This window comes from Balaenoptera acutorostrata, chromosome 5 (assembly GCF_949987535.1).
Source record: "Balaenoptera acutorostrata chromosome 5, mBalAcu1.1, whole genome shotgun sequence".
Lineage (NCBI taxonomy): Eukaryota > Metazoa > Chordata > Mammalia > Artiodactyla > Balaenopteridae > Balaenoptera > Balaenoptera acutorostrata.
This window is the reverse complement of record NC_080068.1, coordinates 40,388,470-40,412,242: the sequence shown is the minus strand read 5'-3', so window position 1 is coordinate 40,412,242 and position 23,773 is coordinate 40,388,470. Positions and strand designations below refer to the sequence as shown.

At 36.5% G+C, this 23,773-nt stretch overlaps 1 protein-coding gene across 11 annotated transcripts in view; it reads left to right on the top strand.

The window, feature by feature from the left end:
- The window catches only part of PTPN13 (protein tyrosine phosphatase non-receptor type 13), a 242,081-nt gene that overhangs the window by 76,409 nt on the left and 141,899 nt on the right, over positions 1-23,773 (top strand). For all 11 annotated transcript variants that reach the window (XM_057546711.1, XM_057546717.1, XM_057546713.1 and 8 more), the window contains 4 exons: positions 6,554-6,732; positions 15,010-15,075; positions 17,191-17,376; positions 21,086-21,173. In XM_057546711.1, coding sequence (XP_057402694.1) covers positions 6,554-6,732; positions 15,010-15,075; positions 17,191-17,376; positions 21,086-21,173 — 519 coding nt within the window. The remainder of the gene's footprint in view (positions 1-6,553; positions 6,733-15,009; positions 15,076-17,190; positions 17,377-21,085; positions 21,174-23,773) is intronic.

Sequence of the window (23,773 nt, the reverse complement as noted above, 5' to 3'; positions counted from 1 at the left end):
GTTTGCATAACCCTTTACAGTTATTGAAAAATATATTTTGTGGTTTGTTTTCTGAAGAATGGAGCACTTAAATGTCGTGTGTGTGCTTTGGGAATTTGACAACAATGTAGTTTGTTGTCACAGCTGCTTTAGCTTTATTACAAGACATTTAAAAATCACATTTGAAAACAACAAAAATATTTGTGTCATTTATTTGTATGTGTGTTGTTTAACAAGTGAAAATATGACCCACGTTGGTAATTCTGTTTTTCACTGCTCTCTACCATTCCAGTGCTCCAAATTTTTGGAGTTTGTTCCTTGTACAAACTTAATAATTTCCTGACCATATGCCTTTGCTTTGGCTGTTTCTTCTCTTTGGAATCTCCCTCTTAACCATGGTCAAATCTTACTTATCTTAAAGGACCACATATTTTAAAAAATTAATTCTCTCTTCTTTGTAACTGAAGTAATTTCGTCTAAATTTCCTTTTGTTTTGTCTTTTAAATACCTTATACTTTTTATCTTGTATTTATTTATGAATACATTTTATCTCCCCAATAAAACTATGGACTCTATGAGCAAATGACTTGTAATTTTGAGAATATTATGTTTAAATATATAGTACTTAAAATAAGGGTATACTTTAGATGTTCAGTAAAGACAAAGAAACAAAAACCTATTATATAAAGCAAAAGTTGAAAGATACAGTTCTTGTCAGAGTATTAGTTTTGCTGATCTTCATTGTGCTGATAAGTGAGTAGACCTCTTAATTTCAAAGTGATAAGCAATTATAGACTACTTTCACCTTCAACAGTTTCTGTTCTATGCTACCCTGTCAAGGAGAGGGTAGGGTCAGTCTGTTGCCTGGGATGAGGAGGAGGAGTGCAGCAAGTTCTTTTCAGGTCTGAGTGGCTACCATTACCAAGAATGGCAGGACAAGACATAGCATTTAGACTTCTGGATGGCATTCATGCTTCTGTGTTAGCTGTGATCCCTAATAATTTATGAATTCAAATAGTAATAGATATACTAGAAACCATAATTCTGTCCCCAAATAAGGATGACAGGAATTAGGCATGAGAGTTAGAATCCCATCCTCCTCTCTTAGGTTCAGCAAGCTGGAAGAAAAGACTGAGAAGGAGCAGTTGGTCTTAAAGCTGGAATACCCCACAGCACTCTCCAATGTCCTTGATTTCTTTTCTATCTTAACTCACTTTTTGGTCATCTCATCCAGTTACAAGGCTTTCAGTACCATCTATTAGACCAGTGACTCCCCAATTCAGACCATTCTCCCAAACTTGAGATGCAACTGCATATTTGACACCTCCATTTGAATATCTAACAGATATCTTAAACTTAATAGGTCCCAAAGTAAAGTTCTAATTCCTACCACTATCTCCCAGCCCCTACCTCAGCAACCTATGCTATTCTTACAGTCTTCTTACTCTCAGTTGATGACACTCCATCCTTCCTGTTCCTGAGACCAAACTCTTGGAGTCATCCTGAGTCCCCTCTTTCTCTCACTCCACATCCAGTCTGTCAGGAAATTCTGTTGTCACCAGCTCTAGGATACATTTGCATTCCAACAGGTTCTCACTACCACTGTGGTTCCAGGTCATCATCATCTCATAACAGATATTAGTGCATTGCCTTCTGAATTGGTCTCCTAGTGTTTGTTCCCTTTAGTTGCTAATTTGAAAAGAATTGATTATAGACTATTTTATTATGTCCGTGACATGTGAAATCTCAATATTTTGAATAGCATTCTTTGGCAAAGAAAATATTCTTCTGCCTTGTTTGAGTTCTTCTCTGGCTGGATTCTGTGGTATTTGTGCATGAGATACACAAGAAGAAGCTTTTAAAAGACTGTGTGGGGGCAGATCTTCAAGATGGCAGAGGAGTAAGATGTGGAGATCACCTTCCTCCCCACAAATACATCAAAAATATATCTGCATGTGGAACAACTCCTACAGAACATCTACTGAACACTGGCAGAAGACCTCAGACTTCCCAAAAGGCAAGAAAATCCCCACATACCTGGCTGTGAGGCTGACAGGGTCTTGGTGCTCCGGCTGGGTGTCAGGACTGAGCCTCTGAGGTAGGAGAGCCGAGTTCAGGATGTTGGACTACCAGAGACCTCCAGGCCCCACGTAATATCAGTTGGCAAGAGCTCTCCCAGAGATCTCCATCTCAACACTAAGACCCAGCTCCACTCAACGACCAGCAAGCTGCAGTGCTGGACACCCCATGCCAAACAACTAGCAAGACAGGAACACAACCCCACCCATTAGCAGAGAGGCTGCCTAAAATCATAATAAGGTCACAGACACCCCAAAACACACCACCGGATGTGGTCCTGCCCACCAGAAAGACAGGATCCAGCCTCATCCACCAGAACACAGGCACCAGTCCCCTCCACCAGGATGCCTACACAGCCCACTGAACCAACCTCACCCACTGGGGGCAGACACCAAAAACAACAGGAACTACAAACCTGCAGCCTGTGAAAAGGAGACCCCCAACACAATAAGTTAAACAAAATGAGAAGACAGAGAAATATGCATCAGATGAAGGAGCAAGGTAAAAACCCACCAGACCAAACTAATGAACAGGAAATAGGCAGTCTACCTGAAAAAGAATTCAGAGTAATGATAGTAAAGATGATCCAAAATCTTGGAAATAGAATGGAGAAAATACAAGAAAGGATTAACAAGGGCCTAGAAGAACTAAAGAGCAAACAAACAATGATGAACAACACAATAAATGAAATTAAAAATTCTCTAGAAGGAATCAGTAACAGAATAACTGAGGCAGAAGAATGGATAAGTGAGCTTGAAGATAAAATAGTGGAAATAACTACTGCAGAGCAGAATAAAGAAAGAAGAATGAAAAGAATTGAGGGCAGTCTCAGAGACCTCTGGGGCAACATTAAACGCACCAATGTTCGAATTATTGGGGTCCCAGAAGAAGAAGAGAAAAAGAAAGGGACTGAGAAAATATTTGAAGAGACTATAGTTGAAAACTTCCCTAATATGGGAAAGGAAATAGTCAATCAAATCCAGGAAGCACAGAGAGTCCCATACAGGATAAATCCAAGGAGAAACACGCCAAGACACATATTAATCAAACTATCAAAAATTAAATACAAAGAAAAAATATTAAAAGCAGCAAGGGAAAAGCAACAGTAGCATACAAGGGAATCCCCATAAGGTTATCAGCTGATCTTTCTGCAGAAACTCTGCAAGCCAGAAGGGAGTGGCAGGACATATTTAAAGTGATGAAAGGGAAAAACCTACAACCAAGATTACTCTACCCAGCAAGGATCTCATTCAGATTCAACAGAGAAATTAAAACCTTTACAGACAAGCAAAATCTAAGAGAATTCAGCACCACCAAGCTAGCTTTACAACAAATGTTCAAGGAACTTCTCTAGGCAGGAAACACAAGAGAAGGAAAAGACCTACAAAAACAATCCTGAAACAATTAAGAAAATGGTAATAGGAGCATACATATTGATAATTACCTTAAATGTAAATGGATTAAATGCTCCAACCAAAAGATATAGACTGGCTGAATGGATACAAACACAAGACCCGTGTATATGCTGTCTACAAGAGACCCACTTCAGACCTAGGGACACATACCGTATGAAAATGAGGGGATTGAAAAAGATATTCCATGCAAATGGAAATCAAAAGAAAGCTGGAGTAGCAATTCTCATATCAGACAAAATAGACTTTAAAAGAAAGACTATTACAAGAGACAAAGAAGGACACTACATAATGATCAAGGGATCAATCCAAGAAGAAGATACAACAATTGTAAATATTTATGCACTCAACACAGGAGCACCTCAAAACATAAGGCAAATGCTAACAGCCATAAAAGGGGAAATCGACAGTAACACAGTCATAGTAGGGGACTTTAACACTCCACTTTCACCAATGGACAAATCATCCAAAATGAAAATAAATAAGGAAACACAAGCTTTAAATGACACATTAAACAAGATGGACTTAATGGATATTTATAGGACATTCCATCCAAAAACAACAGAATACACTTTTTTCTCAAGTGCTCATGAAACATTCTCCAGGATAGATCATATCTTGGGTCACAAATCAAGCCTTGGTAAATTTTAAAAAATTAAAATTGTACCATGTATCTTTTCCGACCATAGCACTATGAGACTAGATATCAATTACAGGAAAAAAACTAAAAAATACAAACACATGGAGGCTAAACAATACACTACTCAGTAACCAAGAGATCACTGAAGAAATCAAAAAATACCTAGAAACAAATGACAATGAAAACACGATGACCCAAACCTAGAGGGAAGTTTATAGCAATACAGTCCTACCTCAAGAAACAAGAAAAATCTCAAGTAAAAGACAGTGTGTAAAGTGGCTATGAAAGGCAACAGTATACCTAAGCTTAACAGCTATGATGATTCATTGAAACATATTTTGCCATGAGAATTCTGAGTCATGTTGTTAGCAACCTGATGTGTGGTTGAGTAGGAATGTGAGGACCACTGGTCTGTAACTCGGCCTCAGGGCCACATAAGATATGCTGACTGATTAAAGATGCATTCAAACACATTTTTCTTCCTTGACACAGTTGTTAAAGACATGTTTCAAATTCATAAGAATGCAGGAGGATGTACAGTTGGCTTTTTAATCTTCAAAGGAGAAATGAATTTTAATAGTTTACTTTTTTATCAGCGTAAGTCAAGTTCTGATGATCAGAATCTTGACCATAGGTAGAGGTTAAAAAGTCAGAAAGGATGGATGATTCAATTCTAATGAAAGTTGTTTTTAGGAAAGCATAGATACTGTATGTTTGATAAACTATTCCATAGACTTCTGTCAGTTTCTTATGATTTGACTTAGAGAGCAGTGTAACACATTCAGATTGAATAATCATGGCATTGGCAGGCAACGGCCTTCTGTGACCTTCCTATAGAGATTTCTTGCGTCTGTAACTCAGTTTTATTTAACATTTACCTTAAAACCTATTTTAATTTCCTTTTGAAATGGGAGGTCAAATAATATTCCTTCTAGTAAGTCTGTTTTGTTGAGCCTAATGTATAGCTTTACTTGAAATCTAAGGACTTTTTTTTTAATACTCTTAAACTGAGCTCTTAGGCACCCATAAAGACAAAATCAAAACATAGCAAAATTAGAGGCCACATTGATCACATTTGGTAGCACAGAGCTGCCTGAAATTCTACTGAAATAATGAATAAATGCATACAAGACTATATACATCTTGATGCAAAAAGGAGGCTTTCATTGTAGTTGGAAACTACTAATTCTAAATCTGATGAATTATCAAAGGAATTATTTTCTATCAGTTTCAGAACACTGTAGTCTAAATCAGAGAATCTTAACCTGGGATCCATAAACGAGTTCTAAGGAGATCCATGAACACCTATCTATCTATCTATCTATCTATCTATCTATCTATCTATCTATAAATAATTTACTTATTCATTCATTTATGGCTGCCTTGGGTCTTCATTGCTGCACGCGGGCTTTCTCTAGTTGAGGCGAGTGGGGGCTACTCTTCGTTGCGGTGCACGGGCTTCTCATTGCAGTGGCTTCTCCTGTTGCAGAGCATGGGCTCTGTGCACATGGGCTCAGTAGTTATGGCTTGCAGGCCCTAGAGCAGAGGCTCAGTAGTTGTGGCCTATGGGCTTAGTTGCTCCACGGCATGTGGGATCTTCCCGGACCAGGGCTCGAACCCATGTCCCCTGCATTGGCAGGCGGATTCTTTTTTTTTTTTTTTAATTTATTTATTTATTTATTTTTGGCTGTGTTGGGTCTTCGTTTCTGTGTGAGGGCTTTCTCTTGTTGTGGCGAGCGGGGGCCACTCTTCATCACGGTGCGCGGGCCTCTCACTGTCGCAGCCTCTCTTGTTGCGGAGCACAGGCTCCAGACGCGCAGGCTCAGTAGTTGTGGTTCACGGGCCTAGTTGCTCCGCGGCATGTGGGATCTTCCCAGACCAGGGCTCGAACCCGTGTCCCCTGCATTGGCAGGCAGATTCTCAACCACTGTGCCACCAGGGAAGCCCGGCAGGCAGATTCTTAACCACTGCACCACCAGGGAAGTCCCCGAACACCTTTTGTTTACAAAGGTATTTATGGGCAGTTTTCTTGAAATGGTCTCTCAACCATAGTTTTTACCGAATCCTCAAAGGAATCCATGAACCCTCCACCCAACAAAATGTAAGAACTGTTTATTCTTATTCATATCTCTGTATCACTGTGATAAGTATTTGAACCAAGTATAGTCTTATGACTGACAATGAAAGTTCTCTATTTCTAGTTTCTAAGATCTGCCATCTAGTCTAAGTTTGAAAGACTAAGCCAAATCAAGGCGTTGTTGTTAATAATGCTAGCAGTATTAGGTGTATGAAACCCACTCTCATTTTGTAGCATGTTGATTTGGTGTATGTAACTGCACATATATATGAATATGCTGGGGTATTCATTTACATGATCTATAATCACTTAATTTTAAGCATTTATCTTTCTTTTTTCTTTTCATTCTGTATGGCTACAAACCAGTAAGCATAGCTGATCCTGCTGCTCTTGGCTTCATCATTTCTCCATGGTCTCTGCTATTGCTGCCATCTGGTAGCGTGTCATTTACAGATGAAAATATTTCCAGTCAGGATCTTCGAGCATTCACTGCACCAGAGGTTCTTCAGAATCAATCACTAACTTCCCTCTCCGATATTGAAAAGGTAACATTACGTCTTTTTTGCTTTATTTTGTTTTTTGTTTTGGTGGGGGTAGGAAAAGTAGACACTGGGCTACCTTCAACCCTCTGAAAAACATCCATTGAACTTAAAATGATCATGTTATCACTTATGTGTGGAATCTAAAAAATACAACAAACTAGTGAATATAACAAAAAAAAAAATCAAACTCACAGATATAGAGAACAAATTGGTAGTTACCAGTGGGGAGAGGGAAAGGGAGAGGGGAGTAAGAGGTGCAAACTATTAGGTATAAAATAGGCTACAAGGATATGTTGTACAACATGAGGAATATAGCCAAATATTTTATAATAACTATAAATGGAGCCTAACCTTTGAAAATTGTGAATCACTGTATTGTACACCTGTAACTTATGTAATATTGTACAGTAACTATACTTCAATTAAAAAATAAAATAAAATAAAATGATCATGTATTCCAAGAAGTTCATATTTAAAAATTCAAAGTAGTTTTATAAAAATGTATGGATCTAAGAAAAAATATGAAAAAAATGTGAGCCATTATTAATTCATGTTTTAAAATACTTATTAAATGCCTGCTGTGTATAAAACACTGTGCTTGGGAGGAAGATACAAAAATAACTGGACCTTCCTTCCTTCCTTCTTTCCTTCCTTCCTTCCTTCCTTCCCTCCCCTCCCTCCCTCACTTCTTTCCTACTTCCCTCCTTCCTTCTCTTTTTCTTTCTCTCTCTCTTATTATTTGTCAACTTGATGGTTTTACAGTAGCAACTATCTGGTTAACGTTTGTTTATTAATTAAATAGATCTAATATATTTATAGCCTTTTTTTGTGAATTTTTCTAAGATGCTTAAAGAATTTTAAGATTTATTTTTCAGTCTTTGTATTTTATGTCAACACTTTCTCATGTGTGGAAAATATTTTAAAAATTTGTTAATGATTATATATATATATATATATATACATATATGTGTATCTATAATATAAGGCAAATTGAAATGAATGCTATATAGAGGGATAAAGTAGTTTGGAAGTTTCGAGGAGAAACAATTTCTAATTTAGAATGATACCGCAGAGAAGGTACCATTTGTGTTGAGCTACGAAGAGTGAGTAGAATTTAGAAAATTGAAAATAGGTAGAAATGGGGATTCCCCTCAGGGTTGCTATGATGTGTAATGCTAAGGGGTAGGAAATTGTCCACTGTGATAGGGGAATGTTTGGTCAGACTGGCTGGGCTGGAGCATTAGCTACCTGGAAGGCTGTGGTTAAAGGGAGACTATAGGTCAGAATGAAGAACACTTTGAATGCCAGAACTTGAGACTTTCTTCTGGGGCATATTTTTAGGAGAGTGATATGATATAATTTGTTATTTCAGAGGGTAAGTTTGATGAAAGTGGATAACTAGGTGAGATGAAAGATTATGTAAGAATCTAACTGGGACACTTTAATAATCTGGGGGAAAGATCTAAAAATCGTGCAATGCCTTGGAACTATAGAGGGTGAGGATAATGGGGTTATAGTGGAAGCAAACCTGACAGAGTTTCGACAGTTGATTTGATGAAACAATGAAGATGGAAATGTTTATGATAGGAATATCCAGTCTGAGGATGGTAATGCCATTAACATCAGAAGATCTAATTTCATTATCAAGGCTATGAAAAGAAATTTTGGAACAAATATATATATTGTGTGTAGCAAGCTGTGATAATTTAGATAGGGAACTTTGGAGAATTCAGAATTTGCTATGGATATCATTTCCCATAATCAATGCATGTAAGTTCAAAAATTAACCTAATAATTTCCTAATAGTAAAATTGTGAAATCAAAAAGTATGTGCATTTAATTTTTGACATATGGTTGACCCTTGAACAACGCCAGTTAGAACTGCATGGGCCCACTTACTCAGTTAAGTACAGATTCCTTAACAAAACATAGAAAACCTCTCCAGAGTCTGATTCCAACCATATTTCAACTCCTCTCTTTCAGAGGCACAAGTTGTAGTCAGTGATTATTAAACAGGTCCTATGCTTTGTGGCTTCACTCTTTTGTATAACAATGCTCTTCTGCATTTCTACATGTCCACATCCTATGTACCAACCTTTCTTTCAATCAGCATCTATTGAGAACTTATATATTCTACACTATATTAGGCCATAGGGTTACAAAGATGAATAAGAAATAGTCCTGGGACTTCCCTGGTGGCACAGTGGTTAAGAATCTGCCTGCCAATGCAGGGGACACAGGTTCGAACCCTGGTCCGGGAAGATCCCACATGCCGTGGAGCAACTAAGCCCGTGCACCACAACTACTGAGCCTGCGCTCTAGAGCCCATGTTCCGCAGCAAGAGAAGCCACCGCAATGAGAAGCCCGCGCACCGCCACGAACAGTAGCCCCTCCTCGCCGCCCGCATGCAGCACTGAAGACCGAATGCAGCCAAAAATAAATAAATATATTAAAAAAAAAAAAAAAGAAAAGAAATAGTCCTTAACCTCAAAGGGCCAGCAGTGTAATGGACAGATAGACAAAAAGAAATTAATGATAGTAATAATAATAGTAATGGAAATATATACAATAATAGTGGATCTGTACAAAATATTAAGAGAGCACAGAGAGGGGACACATAACCTACGTTCAAACCTCAGCTTAAGCTCCCCCTGCTTTACATTTCTTCTATAATCATAAGTAATCTTGTCCTTTTGAATTTCCTTAGCACAAATTTACCACGTCTACTTTGTTTAATAGATACATACATGTATATTCATATAGCTTTCTTTACTTAGAGTTCTGATTCTAGGAAAGGTACAACAGATTAAAGCCGTGGTTTTGAATCAGAGGCCGCTTTATCTTCCAGCGGACAGTTGGCAATGTCTTGAGACATTTTTAGTTGTCATAACCAGTGGGGGGGCAGGGGGAGGAGGAGGAAGGTAGTTCTACTGGCATCTAGTGAGTAGAGGCCAGGGGTACTACTGTTATCCTACACAGGATAAATATCCACAGACTGCTGTCCACAGCAAAGATCCCAAATGTCAGTAGTACAGAGGAGTATAAGCCCTGGTTTAGAGGTTAAGAATATGGCTCTGGAGCCAGAATTTGAATCCTGCCCCTAGCACTTAACTACCTGTGTGACCTTGGACAAAAGTTACTTTCTCTCTCTGTAGTACTGAATAAGCTGAAGTATAAACTAAGCTTGACACACAGTAAACGTTATGTACATGCTTGCTGTTGATATTCTTATGTATTAGTATATGGTAGTATTATTGATCCAGAATGAGATATTTATATTTTACCACCATCCCGAGCTTAGTGACTTTTAGAAAAAATGTTGAACGACTAAATGGATAGTTAATTAGCTCTTCTATAAATGCTATCTTCTAGAACCTGTTCCTTTATCGTTTAACCCTGTGTATGAATCATCATTATCAAAAGCAGCCACTTCTACAAGAAACCATCCTGGCTTGCTATTACACTAAGGGAAGGGAATAGATTTTCTCTGTGCTATCCATCAGGAACAGATAGGTACTGAGATCTTTGATACAAATAGGGCCTTGGCAAAGATCACAAAGCAAAAAATTCCCTTGGAAGCTAAATAAATATGCAGTAGAAGTGAGAGGCAGATCAAAACCTTTTTTAAAAAAAAAACTTCTAATGCCTGACTTCTTTTAATCCCTGGGCTTACTAATCTTTAATAGAAGATATTCGTTAGTTGTAATATGTGGGCCATCATATTCTCCTTTTTTTCTGCTTATGTAAAAACCTAAGAAACATATGAAGGCCAAATACTTGCCTGTTTTTGAATAATCACTCCTTGTATGACCTTCTCCTTTCCATATAATGACTGTAACTAAACTATAACCCATTCGTTGCTATTTATCAACCAGGTGAACTAAGTGCTCTCAGTGGTATTGCAGCGTTACTGTGTTAATTTAGTTACACCTTAGTATCACTGATCTTCTTTCTGCCTGTATCTTTTCAGGTTGCATCAACAATAGAAACTCTTAGCTTATGAATAATGTATATGGAAGTATTATCCATATTTACTTTACAGATTATTTTGGAATAAATGTAAAAGTAAAGCATTTTTCTTTGTATACTGTACAAACTTTTTCTCAAATATTAATAATATTTCTCTAATATTAGATACCAGATATTATTATACATTACTTTAACAAAGATCTGATGTACCTGGAGTTATTTATTTAACAAAATTTTAAATGATTCTTAAAATATTAAAAATTTTGAACCCATAAAGCACTATTCTAATAAAATAGCAACTATCATTTCTGCATGTTTTTTCTATATATAGATATTTCATATCTATATGTATTAAGCAGGGGTCTCCAGAGAAACCGGATCAATAGGATATGTGTGTTTGTGTGCATGCGCACGCGTGTGTGTATATAAAGAGAGACTTAGGGCTTCCCTGGTGGCGCAGTGGTTGAGAGTCTGCCTGCTAGTGCAGGGGACACGGGTTCGAGCCCTGGTCTGGGAGGATCCCACATGCCGCGGAGCAGCTGGGCCCGTGAGCCACAATTGCTGAGCCTGCGCGTCTGGAGCCTGTGCCCCGCGACGGGAGGGGCCGCGATAGAGAAAGGCCCGCGCACCGCGATGAAGAGCGTTCCCCGCACCGCGATGAAGAGTGGCCCCCGCTTGCCGCAACTGGAGAAAGCCCTCGCACGAACCAAAGACCCAACACAGCCAAAAATAAATAAATAAATAAATAAATAAGAAAATCCTAAAAAAAAAAAAAAAAAAAAGAGAGACTTATTAGCTCATGTAATTATGGAGGCAGACAAGTCCCAAGATCTGCAAGGTAAGCCAGCAAGCTGGAGACCCAGGAGAGCCAATGGTGTAGTTCCGGTCTGAGAACCAGGTGAACTGAGGGTGTAGTTCCACTCTGAGGCCAACAGGCTCAGGACCCAGGAAGAGCTGGTATTTCGGATCAAATCCAAAGGTATCAAAAAGTTGATGTCCTAGTTTGAAGGCAGTCAGAAAGAAAGAGTTCTTTCTTACCTGCGGGTGGGTAAACTATTTTGTTCTATTCAGGCCTTCAAATAATTGGATGAGGACCACCTATATTGGGGAGAGCAGTCTGCCTTGCTCAGTCTACTTGCTTCCAAAAACACTCTCACAGAAGCACCCAGAATAATGTTTTTTTTAATTAATTTATTTATTTATTTATTTTTGGCTATGTTGGGTCTTCGTTTCTGTGCGAGGGCTTTCTCTAGTTGTGGCAAGCGGGGGCCACTCTTCATCGCGGTGCGCAGGCCTCTCACTATCGTGGCCTCTCTTGTTGCGGAGCACAGGCTCCAGACGTGCAGGCTCAGTAGTTGTGGCTCACGTGCCCAGTTGCTCCGCGGCATGTGGGATCTTCCCAGACCAGGGCTCGAACCCGTGTCCCCTTCATTGGCAGGCAGATTCTCAACCACTGCGCCACCAGGGAAGCCCCAGAATAATGTTTGACCAAATATCTAGGCATCCCATGGTCAAGTCAAGTTGACACATAAAATTAATCATTATACTATATACATAAATGATCAACAGATGTATAATTTTATAATCTAGTTTTTAAAATAATGTTAATAATTTTATATAGTCTTGTATAAAAATTATTAAAATAAAATAACTCAATTAGCCTCCTGACAAGTAAATGTAGTAAAGAATTTTAAAATACTACCAGTATCTCAAAGGATCACAAATCCAAATTAATATATTAAGAGAAATATATTTGAGTATGCAATTAGTCATTTTTGCTAAAGGTATGAAAAATGTTTTTCACATATGAGACTCTTTGAAAAGGTGTTCCCATGTGAGATTCTTTGAATTCTAAACAGAAATATGATACAAATAGCCTACATCATGCTGCCTTGAACTTTATGCACATTTAATTGAATTCAGTAGGCATGTATTGAATATCTATTATGTACAAGTTCTGTGTTAACTGCTAAGAGGGATATTAAGATGTGTTAAAAAGGCTTTCTCAAGGAAGACAAACAAGGACACATCTTAACTATGTTACAGGTAGTATTAGTTAACTGTTTCATTAGAGATACAAATGAAATAATAACTATCATATAAGAGAGAATGCTTTATCCTGTTTGAGAAGATTTATATAGCATACATAATAGATAACATCATCTCTGGACTATCAATAATGGGTGGAACTTTTATTGACAGATGAAAAAAAGTTTTTGGTAGGAAGAACTGCTCAAGAAACGCTGGGAAAGAGAAAGATTTATTTTGCCAACAGAGAATTATATAGTAGTTCTGAAGTGTCAAGTGTGATAGAGGAAGGAATGATAATTGAAGGAAAACTTAAAAACCTGTCTGGGGGCTTCCCTGGTGGCGCAGTGGTTAAGAATCCGCCTGCCAATGCAGGGAACACGGGTTCGAGCCCTGGTCCGGGAAGATCCCACATGCCGCGGAGCAACTAAGCCCGTGCACCACAACTACTGAGCCTGTGCTCTAGAGCCCGCGTGCCACGACTGCTGAGGCCTGCGCGCCTAGAGCCAGTGCTCCGCAACAAGAGAAGCCACGACAATGAGAAGCCTGCGCACCGTAATGAAGAGTAGCCCCCCCTCGCCGCAACTAGAGAAAGCCCGCACGCAGCAACAAAGACCCAACACAGCCAAAAATAAATAAATAAACTTATAAAAAAAAAAAAAAATCTGCCTGGAAAATGGAGGTAGAGGCAGGTCAGAGAGAGCCTTGCATATCATCATAAAGAATTTGGATTTTTGCAAATTGGGAACCATGAAAATATTTGAAAAGAGGAACAACTAATCTGTAATTTAGGAATAATTTAGGAGGCAATACTAGGAATAGATTAAAATGCTGTGAGATTGTAAGGATACCCAGTTTTATTTGTATTTACCTCACCTATATCTAAAGAGGATTCGAGACAGTTTGTATAATTAAAAAACACAGGTGAGAAAATAAGGGCAAAATGAAAAGAAAAAATAAAGACAAGAAAATAAGATGGCCCTGGAGTAAGATTGGTGCAAAAAATGCTCGTGGTAAGATTATTCAGTACTGGTAGAGATGGGCTAAAAGTCTAGCTCTGAAATCGCTTAACAGGAGAACTGGAAAATGATTACTTATAAGGATTAACTGTCCTCACTTCAGGCTGATAATCTTGCTCCCTGTTTCACAGGGGAAAAAAGTAGAAGCGATCAGGAGACTTCTCCCAAGATCCCACAACTGGACTACCTACATAAATTTTCATATTCTTTGCTTCCCTACTTCAGAAGAACTGTGACAGAGGTGTCAAGCCAACTCCTTCCTTTGTGCATTAGCTTCCGCTTCCTCCCGCTTACTCAGCAGTGTTCTCCCAACAGTCTCGTCTCTCTCCTGCAGTTCCAGTTTTCCCTGTTGGATCATTCCTACCAGCATAAAAATATGTTGTCCTTTTTTCAGTCTTTAAGAAGCAAACAAACAATGAAAAAGGAATCTTTTCTGACCCAACTTTTTTCTCTATCTACTACTACCCCATCCATTCTTAGTAAGAAAAATGCTAATCAGAACTGCAATGAGATTTTTCTTCTCTTTTCAGTTTGGTAAAAATCCAAATCTTCATAACACATTCTATGGATAAGGCTTGTGAAAAAATCATATGTTGCTGGTAGAAATGCAAAATGATAAAACGTCTGTGGGGGAAATCTGACAAAATGTATCAAAACTATAGATGATTTACTCTTTTATTCATAATCTAAGGGAGTCAATTCAAGAGGAATACCTGCATGTACAAAATGACATCACAAGGCTGTTTACTAAAACATTTTTTATAATAGCAAAAGTTTAGGAAAATTCTAATTGCCCATTAATAACAGATCAGTTAAGTAAACAATGCTATAGCCACAAAATGGAGTTCTATGCAGCAGTAAAAAGAATGAGATCTCTAAACATTGATATGGAAATGCCTGTCTTGTTAAATTAAAACTGCAAGGTGTCGAGTAATTTTTTAAATTTCTGGCCTTTTGTAAAAGAAGGGGAAAGTAAGACTATTCATATTTGCTTGAGCTTTCATAAAGAAACTTTAAGTGAGAACTAATAAAAATGATTACTCATAGCAGACAGTCTAGAAAGTTGGGGGAAAAAAAAAGTCTGTTCTCATCATTTCCAGTCCTATTTTCTATTTTAAACTCTCACATACTTTAATGCAAAATATGAAATGATGATTTTCTCAAATCATGTGTTACGCTTTCTTTGGAGCAAAGTCATGAATGTATAGTACTTGCTAAATTAAGTTTTTACATAAAATGATTTTTTTAAAAATTCTATTCCTAGATCCATATTTATTCTCTTGGAATGACATTGTATTGGGGGGCTGATCATGAAGTACCTCAGAGCCAAGTAAGTCAAGTTGTCACATTTGTACAACTTTACACTTTTTAAGAAGTTCTGTGTATTTATGTGTTCTACAGTGTGTTGTCAGGCACACCAGTGTTTCTATACTGGTTGTTCACATTAATAATGTCACACCCTCAGAATGAAATAATAAAGTACTAAAGAAATTATTTTTCTTAGACTGTTCTTAGAATTATAGCAGTCACTACCTGTTTCAACAGTTCACTCTGTGAAATATAGTAGCCTCTTCAAAATTATAGCGAGAGAAATGGGAGTCCACTTTATTTCTTTTAATTTAATGACTGATAAAGGGGGATTGTAGATTTCTTTGATGATTCATTCTTGAACAGAGAGTGATAACCTTTTTTGATGCAAAAACTGTAGGAATAATAGTAGCTCTAACTATGTCTCAGAGTTTATACTTCATTACTTTTTCTCTTGTCACTTCAAAATCATACTTCACTACTCCTGCAGCAGCAGACACAGATATTAAAGTAACACTTTGTGGGGTCTTAGGCTCTGATGATCATTGGTCTGCTTCTAGTCTTTATTTTCTAAAATAACTGATTTCCTGAAGACACAATAATAAACATAGTAATAAATATAATCAAAAATTTTAAAATAACTGTATTTCATCAAAGATGTAGCATACAGAATTGTGTCATTTTAGGCATTTAGAACTCCAAACAAAAGTAACTAGGTGTGTTTTGGTTTTTTTTTTTTTGTCAAATTAAGAAGCAGTAAGTATTTTAGGCTTTTATTCTAAAATTCAGACATCTTAAGATCCATGAAAAACGAATGATGGTCTTCAACTTGGTTTGGTTTCATTTTACATCATGAAAAATATTGTATATTTACTTTCCTCAGTTTCAATTCTATAAATATAAATGAGAAAGTTAAATTATTACTGGAAATAATAGGGTCATTTTATAGAACTTAACTTACATGTAAAATGTGATCACAGCCTATAATTTAACACTTTCTCTTTTCTGGTAACTGAAAATAAAGTCAATATATCTATAATGTGTAAATTGAAAGGGAAGTGTAAACATTTACTTCTATTTTACTGTCAGATATAGTAACTGTTTTGGAAATATTTAATATTAATTCAAAAGTATTTATTAAGCACCTACCTTATGTCAGACACTGTACCAGACACTAGGAATATAATGTCCCATGTCTGTGAAGTCCTATCACAGGTACAGACAACCAAAATAACCAATTACAATGCAATGTGACAAATGCTATGTTAGGGAAAATGGAGGGTGCTATGGAAAACCAAGCGTTGGAGCCTCTAACTAGACTTGGAGGGTTAGGATAGGTTTATTAAAGGACATTGCTGCTAAGCTGAGCTCTAAAAGATGAAATATAATACCCAGATGGATGAGAAGTGGAAGGGAAGGGTCACAGGTAAAGCATATGTTTAAACCAAAGTGGATGTACCAGTTCAAACATCCATAAGCAATGCTTTTCTCCTCACCACTACTTCGTATTATCAGTCTTTTATTTTAACCATTCTATTGAGCGTATATATAGTGACTTCTTTCTATGGTTTTAATTTGCATTTCTTGGTATGATTATTGGACATTTAGATAAAATATTCTATAAATTATGTCAACTAATTAAAAAAAAAACTCACATTTTGGCTTCTGTTTCACCAGCATAATGAGAACTTATATTTAAATGACCTTGAGTCATTGCAATATTTGAAATCTCTTCTAAGTTATCATGAGTGTCAAATTACATTAAATATATATCAAATATATTCCTTTTTTGAAATGTTAGGAAATTGTTTATTCCCCCCAAGTAGTGTATATATATAAACTGCTTACCAAAATACTTGGATAACCAAAGCATTCCATTTCTTAATCATACCAAAACACCCCAGAGTTTTTCTATAATACCTCCTATCTTAGGAGGTGTCTGTTAACCAACTTCTGCTAATAAAATTTTTGGATTATAAAAATGTAAAATGTAGTCAAATATACATGCTACTAGATAAGAAATTTATTTCCTCCAGGTGTGTTTGGTGTGGTTCCTGTGACTCTTGGAATGGTTTGTCTCGTGTTAGTTAGATTTACCCACACTTGCCAACATGACTTTTTCTTTCTTTATATGCAGCCTATCAAGCTTGGAGATCATCTCAACAGTATACTGCTTGGAATGTGTGAGGATGTTATTTATGCTCGGGTTTCTGTTCGGACTGTCCTGGACGCTTGCAGTGCCCACATTAGGAATAGCAATTGTGCACCCTCATTTTCCTACGTGAAGCAGTTGGTAAAACTGGTTCTGGGAAATCTTTCTGGGGTAAGCCACAGTTCCAATTGGTTCCTATAGTCGTACTTTAAAATTTAGTAGCATTTCACAAAATTTTCTTTAAACATGGATAGCATTTTCTCAGTGAAGACTAGGAACAGGAGATTGAATTTCAGGTTCTAATGTTAATTGTTTATTTGAAACAGTACTGAAAAATCTAGAAGCCCATTGCAATAATTTAGTCTCCTAGATTTTATGGGAGTTAGTCTTTTTTTAGAACTTTATTCTAGCAGGTATTATAGAATCACAGCATGTTAGAGCTGAGAAGTCTTCTTGCCTCTTTTCTTACATCTTTTCCTATGGAGCTTTCAGTAAGTGATTCTATCTACTGTGAAAGTCGTATGGACATGCAAAATGGGTTTTAGAATTATTTAAATGCACTTTCTGTTGCTTTATACCTCTTTCTTGCCCACTTATTAGTCTGGACCTCTTAGGTATTCTCAAACCCTCCGTACCTTCTTTGGACATTGGCACCTGGTATGTAAGGGGGATGCATGCTTGTATCCCTACTAGATTGCCCCAAAACTGGGTACTCCTTTATTTTCTCTCTTGTCTTAGATATGAAGAATCCCAAGACTAACAATCTCTATATCTAATAGTCCCATTGCTGCATTTCTTAAGCTGTATTCTATCCTATTTGCTCTAGTTTGGACCCCCACCTTGGTTTTTGATATTTGATGTAGGTCTAAACTTTATCTGCTCTTACCCTTTAGGTTATGGTGCCTGAGTCCCCCTCCTTTATGTAGGCCTTGGATAGATTTACCATTGTCACACAGGGTTCTTGCTGGCTTCCTCTTAATTCCTCATGCCTAAGGGTTTAGTTCTGCCATCTTAACCAGGATGTCGTATGGCTGGCAGGGGTATATCCAAATTCCACGTGCTTTACCAGTTGATAAGAAGCAGGCTCATGAAGTCTTCTAGGCAAATGGTTTGTAAACTGTACCCCAAGGAGCCTTTGCAATTCTGTAGTCAGAGGAAGGGAGGTAGTAGAGGCTAAGTGAAGAGAGTTCTCGGCTGCTTATTTCCCCTCCTTAACTAGAGCTGATTTATTTGTTTATATTCCTGTATGTGATTTTTTTTTTTTTGGAACAAAGATAAAGCTACTAAAACTTTGGTCCTCTATTCAGACCAAAGTTTCCCAGATATTTTGAAATATATTTTTGTTTAAAAAATTTCTCTATGGTCAAATAAAGTTGAGGAGAAACTATTTTAGGAAAATTAAGTATATTTTCACTGTAGAACTTCCCAGAGCCTTTAATACACTAAGTTGTATTACTAACCCTCAAGAGGGATAGGCACATAGGTGAAACATTTCCCAAACTTATATTGGCCTTTTTTCACAGATCTTCTCATAATACTGATGTTCTGTAAAAACTCACTCTGAGGAACGTTGATCTGTACTAACTCCTTCACTTTATGGGACTTATGTTTCCTATTAATCAGCCAGGGATTTAAAAGCTATGAGATTTTGAGGGGAAAGGATACAAGTAATGACTGCGTTGAAAGATAGCGCTTTGAGCTAGATCCTATAGACTAGATAGAAAGGGTAATCCAGGCAGAGGGAAGTAAACTTGGACAAATGCTGTGAGATGGGAAAGAGCAGGATGTTTGAGGAACAGTAATAAGTCTGATATGGGGTGTGCTGTGGGGTTGTTTAGTGGGAGAGAAGAATAGAAAGGTCAGTTGGAATCAGCATGTAGAGAGCCTGCCTTTCTAAGTAGAAATAATAACGCTCCCCTCATCCATTGCTCTTGGCCAGTCTCCTGGACATCACTGGGCAGAAGTAACTCTCACAGCTACCATTTTTTAAGTGTTTACTTTGTGCCAGGCACTGTGCCGAATGACTTATGTGCTTTTTCACATCTATTCATCACAACCCCAGGTTACAAGAGATAATTTCATCCTCATTTTAGAGATAATGAAACTGGGGCTCAAATAGATTAAATAACTTGCCCATGGCCACACACATGGTAAATGACAGAGACAAAATTGGAATCTGGATCTCTCTGACCCCAAAGCCATTAGCTGTCAGCCATTATGCTCCTTGGAAGCTGTCGTTGCCTCCAGTTGCTGATAGAACGAGTTAGTCTTTCACTCAGTGTGAAATTCACTACAAGTGACCATAATACTTACTTACTTAAAATTAATTATCATAGAGTAAAAGTCAGTAGTCCAGCTTAGTTGTCCTGGTTTTTCCACTGATTTATATAGCATGCTTGACCTCAATTTTACTTACCTGTAAAATAGGAATAATGGTACATACCATCCACCCATATTACTGAACAGTTTTGAAAATAATTATTTCAATGTTGATGAGCTGCTTCAAGGTCCTTAGAACTTTTCCTTCTATTTCTCCCTTTATTGTAATATGAAGATAATAATAATATATACCACATGAGGTTTTTGGATAATTGAGTAACATAAAGTATGTAAAGCACTTAAGGTAGTGCCTGCTTTATAGTAATTGCTCAGTAAATGACAACTATTATTAATAGTAGTGTCAATGCAGGAATTCACAAAGATGATACAGGATTTTATCTCTTCATTTACTGCCAATATAGTACAATGTGGACCAGTACTATTTATATAATTTAAATGATAACATCATTTCAGAAATAGTTCCATTTAAGTCTTCTTATAGGTAGGAAGCATAATACCTCGAATACTACCTTAAATGGATTTTTAATTCATACTTAAATAAGTTTCACTCATGGAGGAATATTAAAATGTATGTGTGTGTGTGTGTGTGTGTGTGTAAACAGATAAGTGTGCATGTTCTTGGTGCCAGAGTTAAGTAATTTCTCTTCACCATTCTCTCTCCTTACATTTATTTCTTGAAGTTTCTACTCTAATTAATCAGATGAATAAACTCAGTATTCTAACATTTCACCCCTTGTAATGTGGAATTTGATGTGCTTTATTTTAAACAAGTGCCCTTGGTTGAAGTTATTAAAGTTTAAGACTGCTTAAACATTTTGTTCTAAAGGGTCTCAAAAGAGCATTGATTTAAATTTAATTGTCATCCCTCAATATGTCCATTTAGTTTAAAATATTTCTCAAATGTAATTTCTGGCAGGCAAAATCTAGAAAATTATTTTTGAAAATACTTTAAATCAGCACCCTCAGTGCATACTTAGAATTAGGAGAGAGCTTTATCATACCAGAATTAATATGGTTTTAAAATTATCATCACACTTGAGAGGTGAAAGTAGTTATCAGTTTGGAAAACAAAAGAACACTTCAAGTGTGTTGTTTTGAACTGGAACTCATTTTAACTACTTTAATTTGGCTAATTTTGTTCCCTAGTTAGCAGATTAGTCTTTTTTTTTTTTTTAACATCTTTATTGGAGTATAATTGCTTTACAATAGTGTGTTAGTTTCTTCTTTATAACAAAGTGAATCAGTTATACATATACATATGTTCCCATATCTCTTCCCTCTTGCGTCTCCCTCCCTCCCAAGCAGATTAGTCTTTGATAGATGTTTCTTGGCTTTTATTTCCTGAAGATGAATTGGCCAGAACTAAGCTACATAAATCTTATCCAAGGAATATATATTAACAATAGCAGACGTGGAGTGTTTTTACTTAAATGTTATACTCTCCAAAAATTATCTAACTGGTGTCATTCTGTAGACAATTACCATGAAAATAAAAGGGAGATTCTATTGTCAAACTTGACTTTTGATTACCTATGTACAGACGGATCAGCTTTCCCGTAACAGTGAGCAAAAGCCTGATCGAAGCCAGACTATCCGAGACCGATTGAGAGGAAAAGGATTACCAACAGGTAAGAGTATATTAATAGGAAATTATTAGGCTTTAACCTTCGTTATTGTTTCCTTTACAAAATCATACTTAACCTAGCTTGGAAATCTGGTAATTGTGACCATAATCATAACATAAGTGTGCAAAGTGGAGGCACTGCACAGATAGGAATGCTAGCTGTATTAATATATGTGTATTAATATATAAATCCATGATAGTTATGCAGAAAATGTTAATACAATCAGGACATCATAGTAAATAATTTCTTTCCCAGTATTGTTATTGTAGCAATAATATCCTTTATTTACTTTATCATGGTATTTTGTATTAAAAATACATTTTAAAGTACGACAAAACTCACATATTTATGAACATAAATGCTACTAAAACAAAAGTTTCAGAAAGCAACATTATTCTTGTTGCACACTGTTATTTTCTATTCTGTTTCTTTTTTTAATGCTAATCGCAGCCCACTAAATTGATTTTATGACCAACGAATTTCATGACTTAGAGTTACCAAATACTAACTTAGGTTATATGATGCTGACTAAGTAAAGACTGATGAAGAGTGGTTTTGCTATTTGCCAATAGCATTAGATAATTATAGGTTCTACATAGTTATTAAATTGATTTTTTAAGGAAATGAATAGAAATTCAAAACACAAGAAATGGAAGTAGAAAAACTAAATTTTTATGTGAAAATTTATTTTTCAGTGATAAGTTTCAAGCTTGGCTTATTTATAAAATGAACTTTTGTTTTTGTTGATTATCTTTGTTCTCTTTTCATCAAGCAATATTGATAATTATAATTTAAACGTTAACAAAAATATTTTGTGGGTGAAATATTTTATTGTCTTAAGTCTTGAAGCTGGGGTTAAAGTAAATGTAAATATTGCTTAAATATATTCTAATAAAACATTCTAATTGATATAGTCAGATTAAAATGTTAAGATGTTTAACTGCTTAATTAGATAATCAGAGCACAGCTATCTTATTTAAAACCTATGAGAAACTCTCATTGTGAAAACTAAATATAGACATTTGATTATCCGGACTAAATGTTTTGCAGAATTCAGAACTCTCATGTCTGAGAGGGAAGGATGTGCCCTAAGCAAGTGTACTGCTTATCTTAAGAAGTCAAAGAAAAGCAATAAAATCATTTCTAATGGAGTGATTCTGTAATAATGCAGTTAGTTCCGTGTCTGTTTTGGTACTTTCGTTTTACTTATTGAGAATAAGGATTGTTTTTCTGAAAAGGTATCTTAGCTTTCATATCATCAATATACTCAATTTACTTCGGGTTACATAAAGTTCTGTTTCTAATACATATATTATTAGTCTATGCGTGGGTCAGAAAAGAAGGCAGACTTTGTTTAACTTAGTTTTTACAATGCTTTGATGGCAATTTAAAAAAAAGTATTTTTAACCCTTCCTTGTGTTTTCTTACTATATTTACGTCCTTATATATATATATAGACACCTTCCTCTCATAGGTAAAAATCTGTTTTCTTTTATCTTAAAACAATACTAGGATTTGAGGTAAGATATCATGTGAACCTTGGTGCTAAGAATAGCAACACTTTGTTAATCTATCAAATTTTGAATCAATTCCCTGTTTTAGAACGAGTCTTTTTCAAGGAGACACAATGAATTTTTTTTTTTTTTTTTTTGGCTGCGTTGGGTCTTCGTTGCTGTGCGCAGGCTTTCTCTAGTTGCGGAGAGTGGGGGCTACTCTTTGTTGCGGTGCTCGGGCTTCTCATTGCGGTGGCTTCTCTTGTTGTGGAGCACGGGCTCTAGGCGCACGGGCTTCAGTAGTTGCAGCACGCAGGCTCAGTAGTTGCAGCACGCGAGCCCTAGAGTATGAGGACTTCAGTAGTTGCGGCGTGCAGGCTCTAGAGCACAGGCTCAGTAGTTGTGGCACATGGGCTTAGTTGCTCCACGGCATGTAGGATCTTCCTGGACCAGGGATCGAACCCATGTCCCCTGCATTGGCAGGCAGATTCTTAACCACTGCACCACCAGGGAGGTCCACAGTGAATACTTTAATAAATAAACATCAGATTTAAAAGAAATGATTTGTTTCTCTTATTTATCATCTTTCTATTTCTTCCTCCCTTCTTATTCTCCTCTTATCTCCCTTTCTCCCCTCCTCCTTGCTTCCTTATTTCTCTTTCCTGTTCTTTCTCTCTTTTCGTAGTTCCCTTCTGTCATCTCCTGCTGTCATTAAGTGGCCAGGATATGAAATTGAAGTTTGTATGCTTGGTTGTTACTTGTTGATTTAGTAAATATGTTATATTATTATTAATTTTTAGAGATAGTTTGTTTTTTCTAAGAATAAAAAATGTTCCCAAATATATGAGACCCCCCATTCTATCCCTCTTCATCATGAATCTACAGAATCTGCAGAAAAAGATCACCCCGCCATATTTAGTTTATCAAATTTTAACGACTCACAAGTGTTAACATAGTTTAGATTATATTACTTTCAATGATTCAGAGTCTTATTGTTTCAGACATCAATTGTTATGTAATATTTTAGAGGTAGCAATAGAGATTGAACTGAATCTATGCCAACTCTATAACATACTTTTTTTTTTTTACTGTTAAGTTATTTTATTTTAT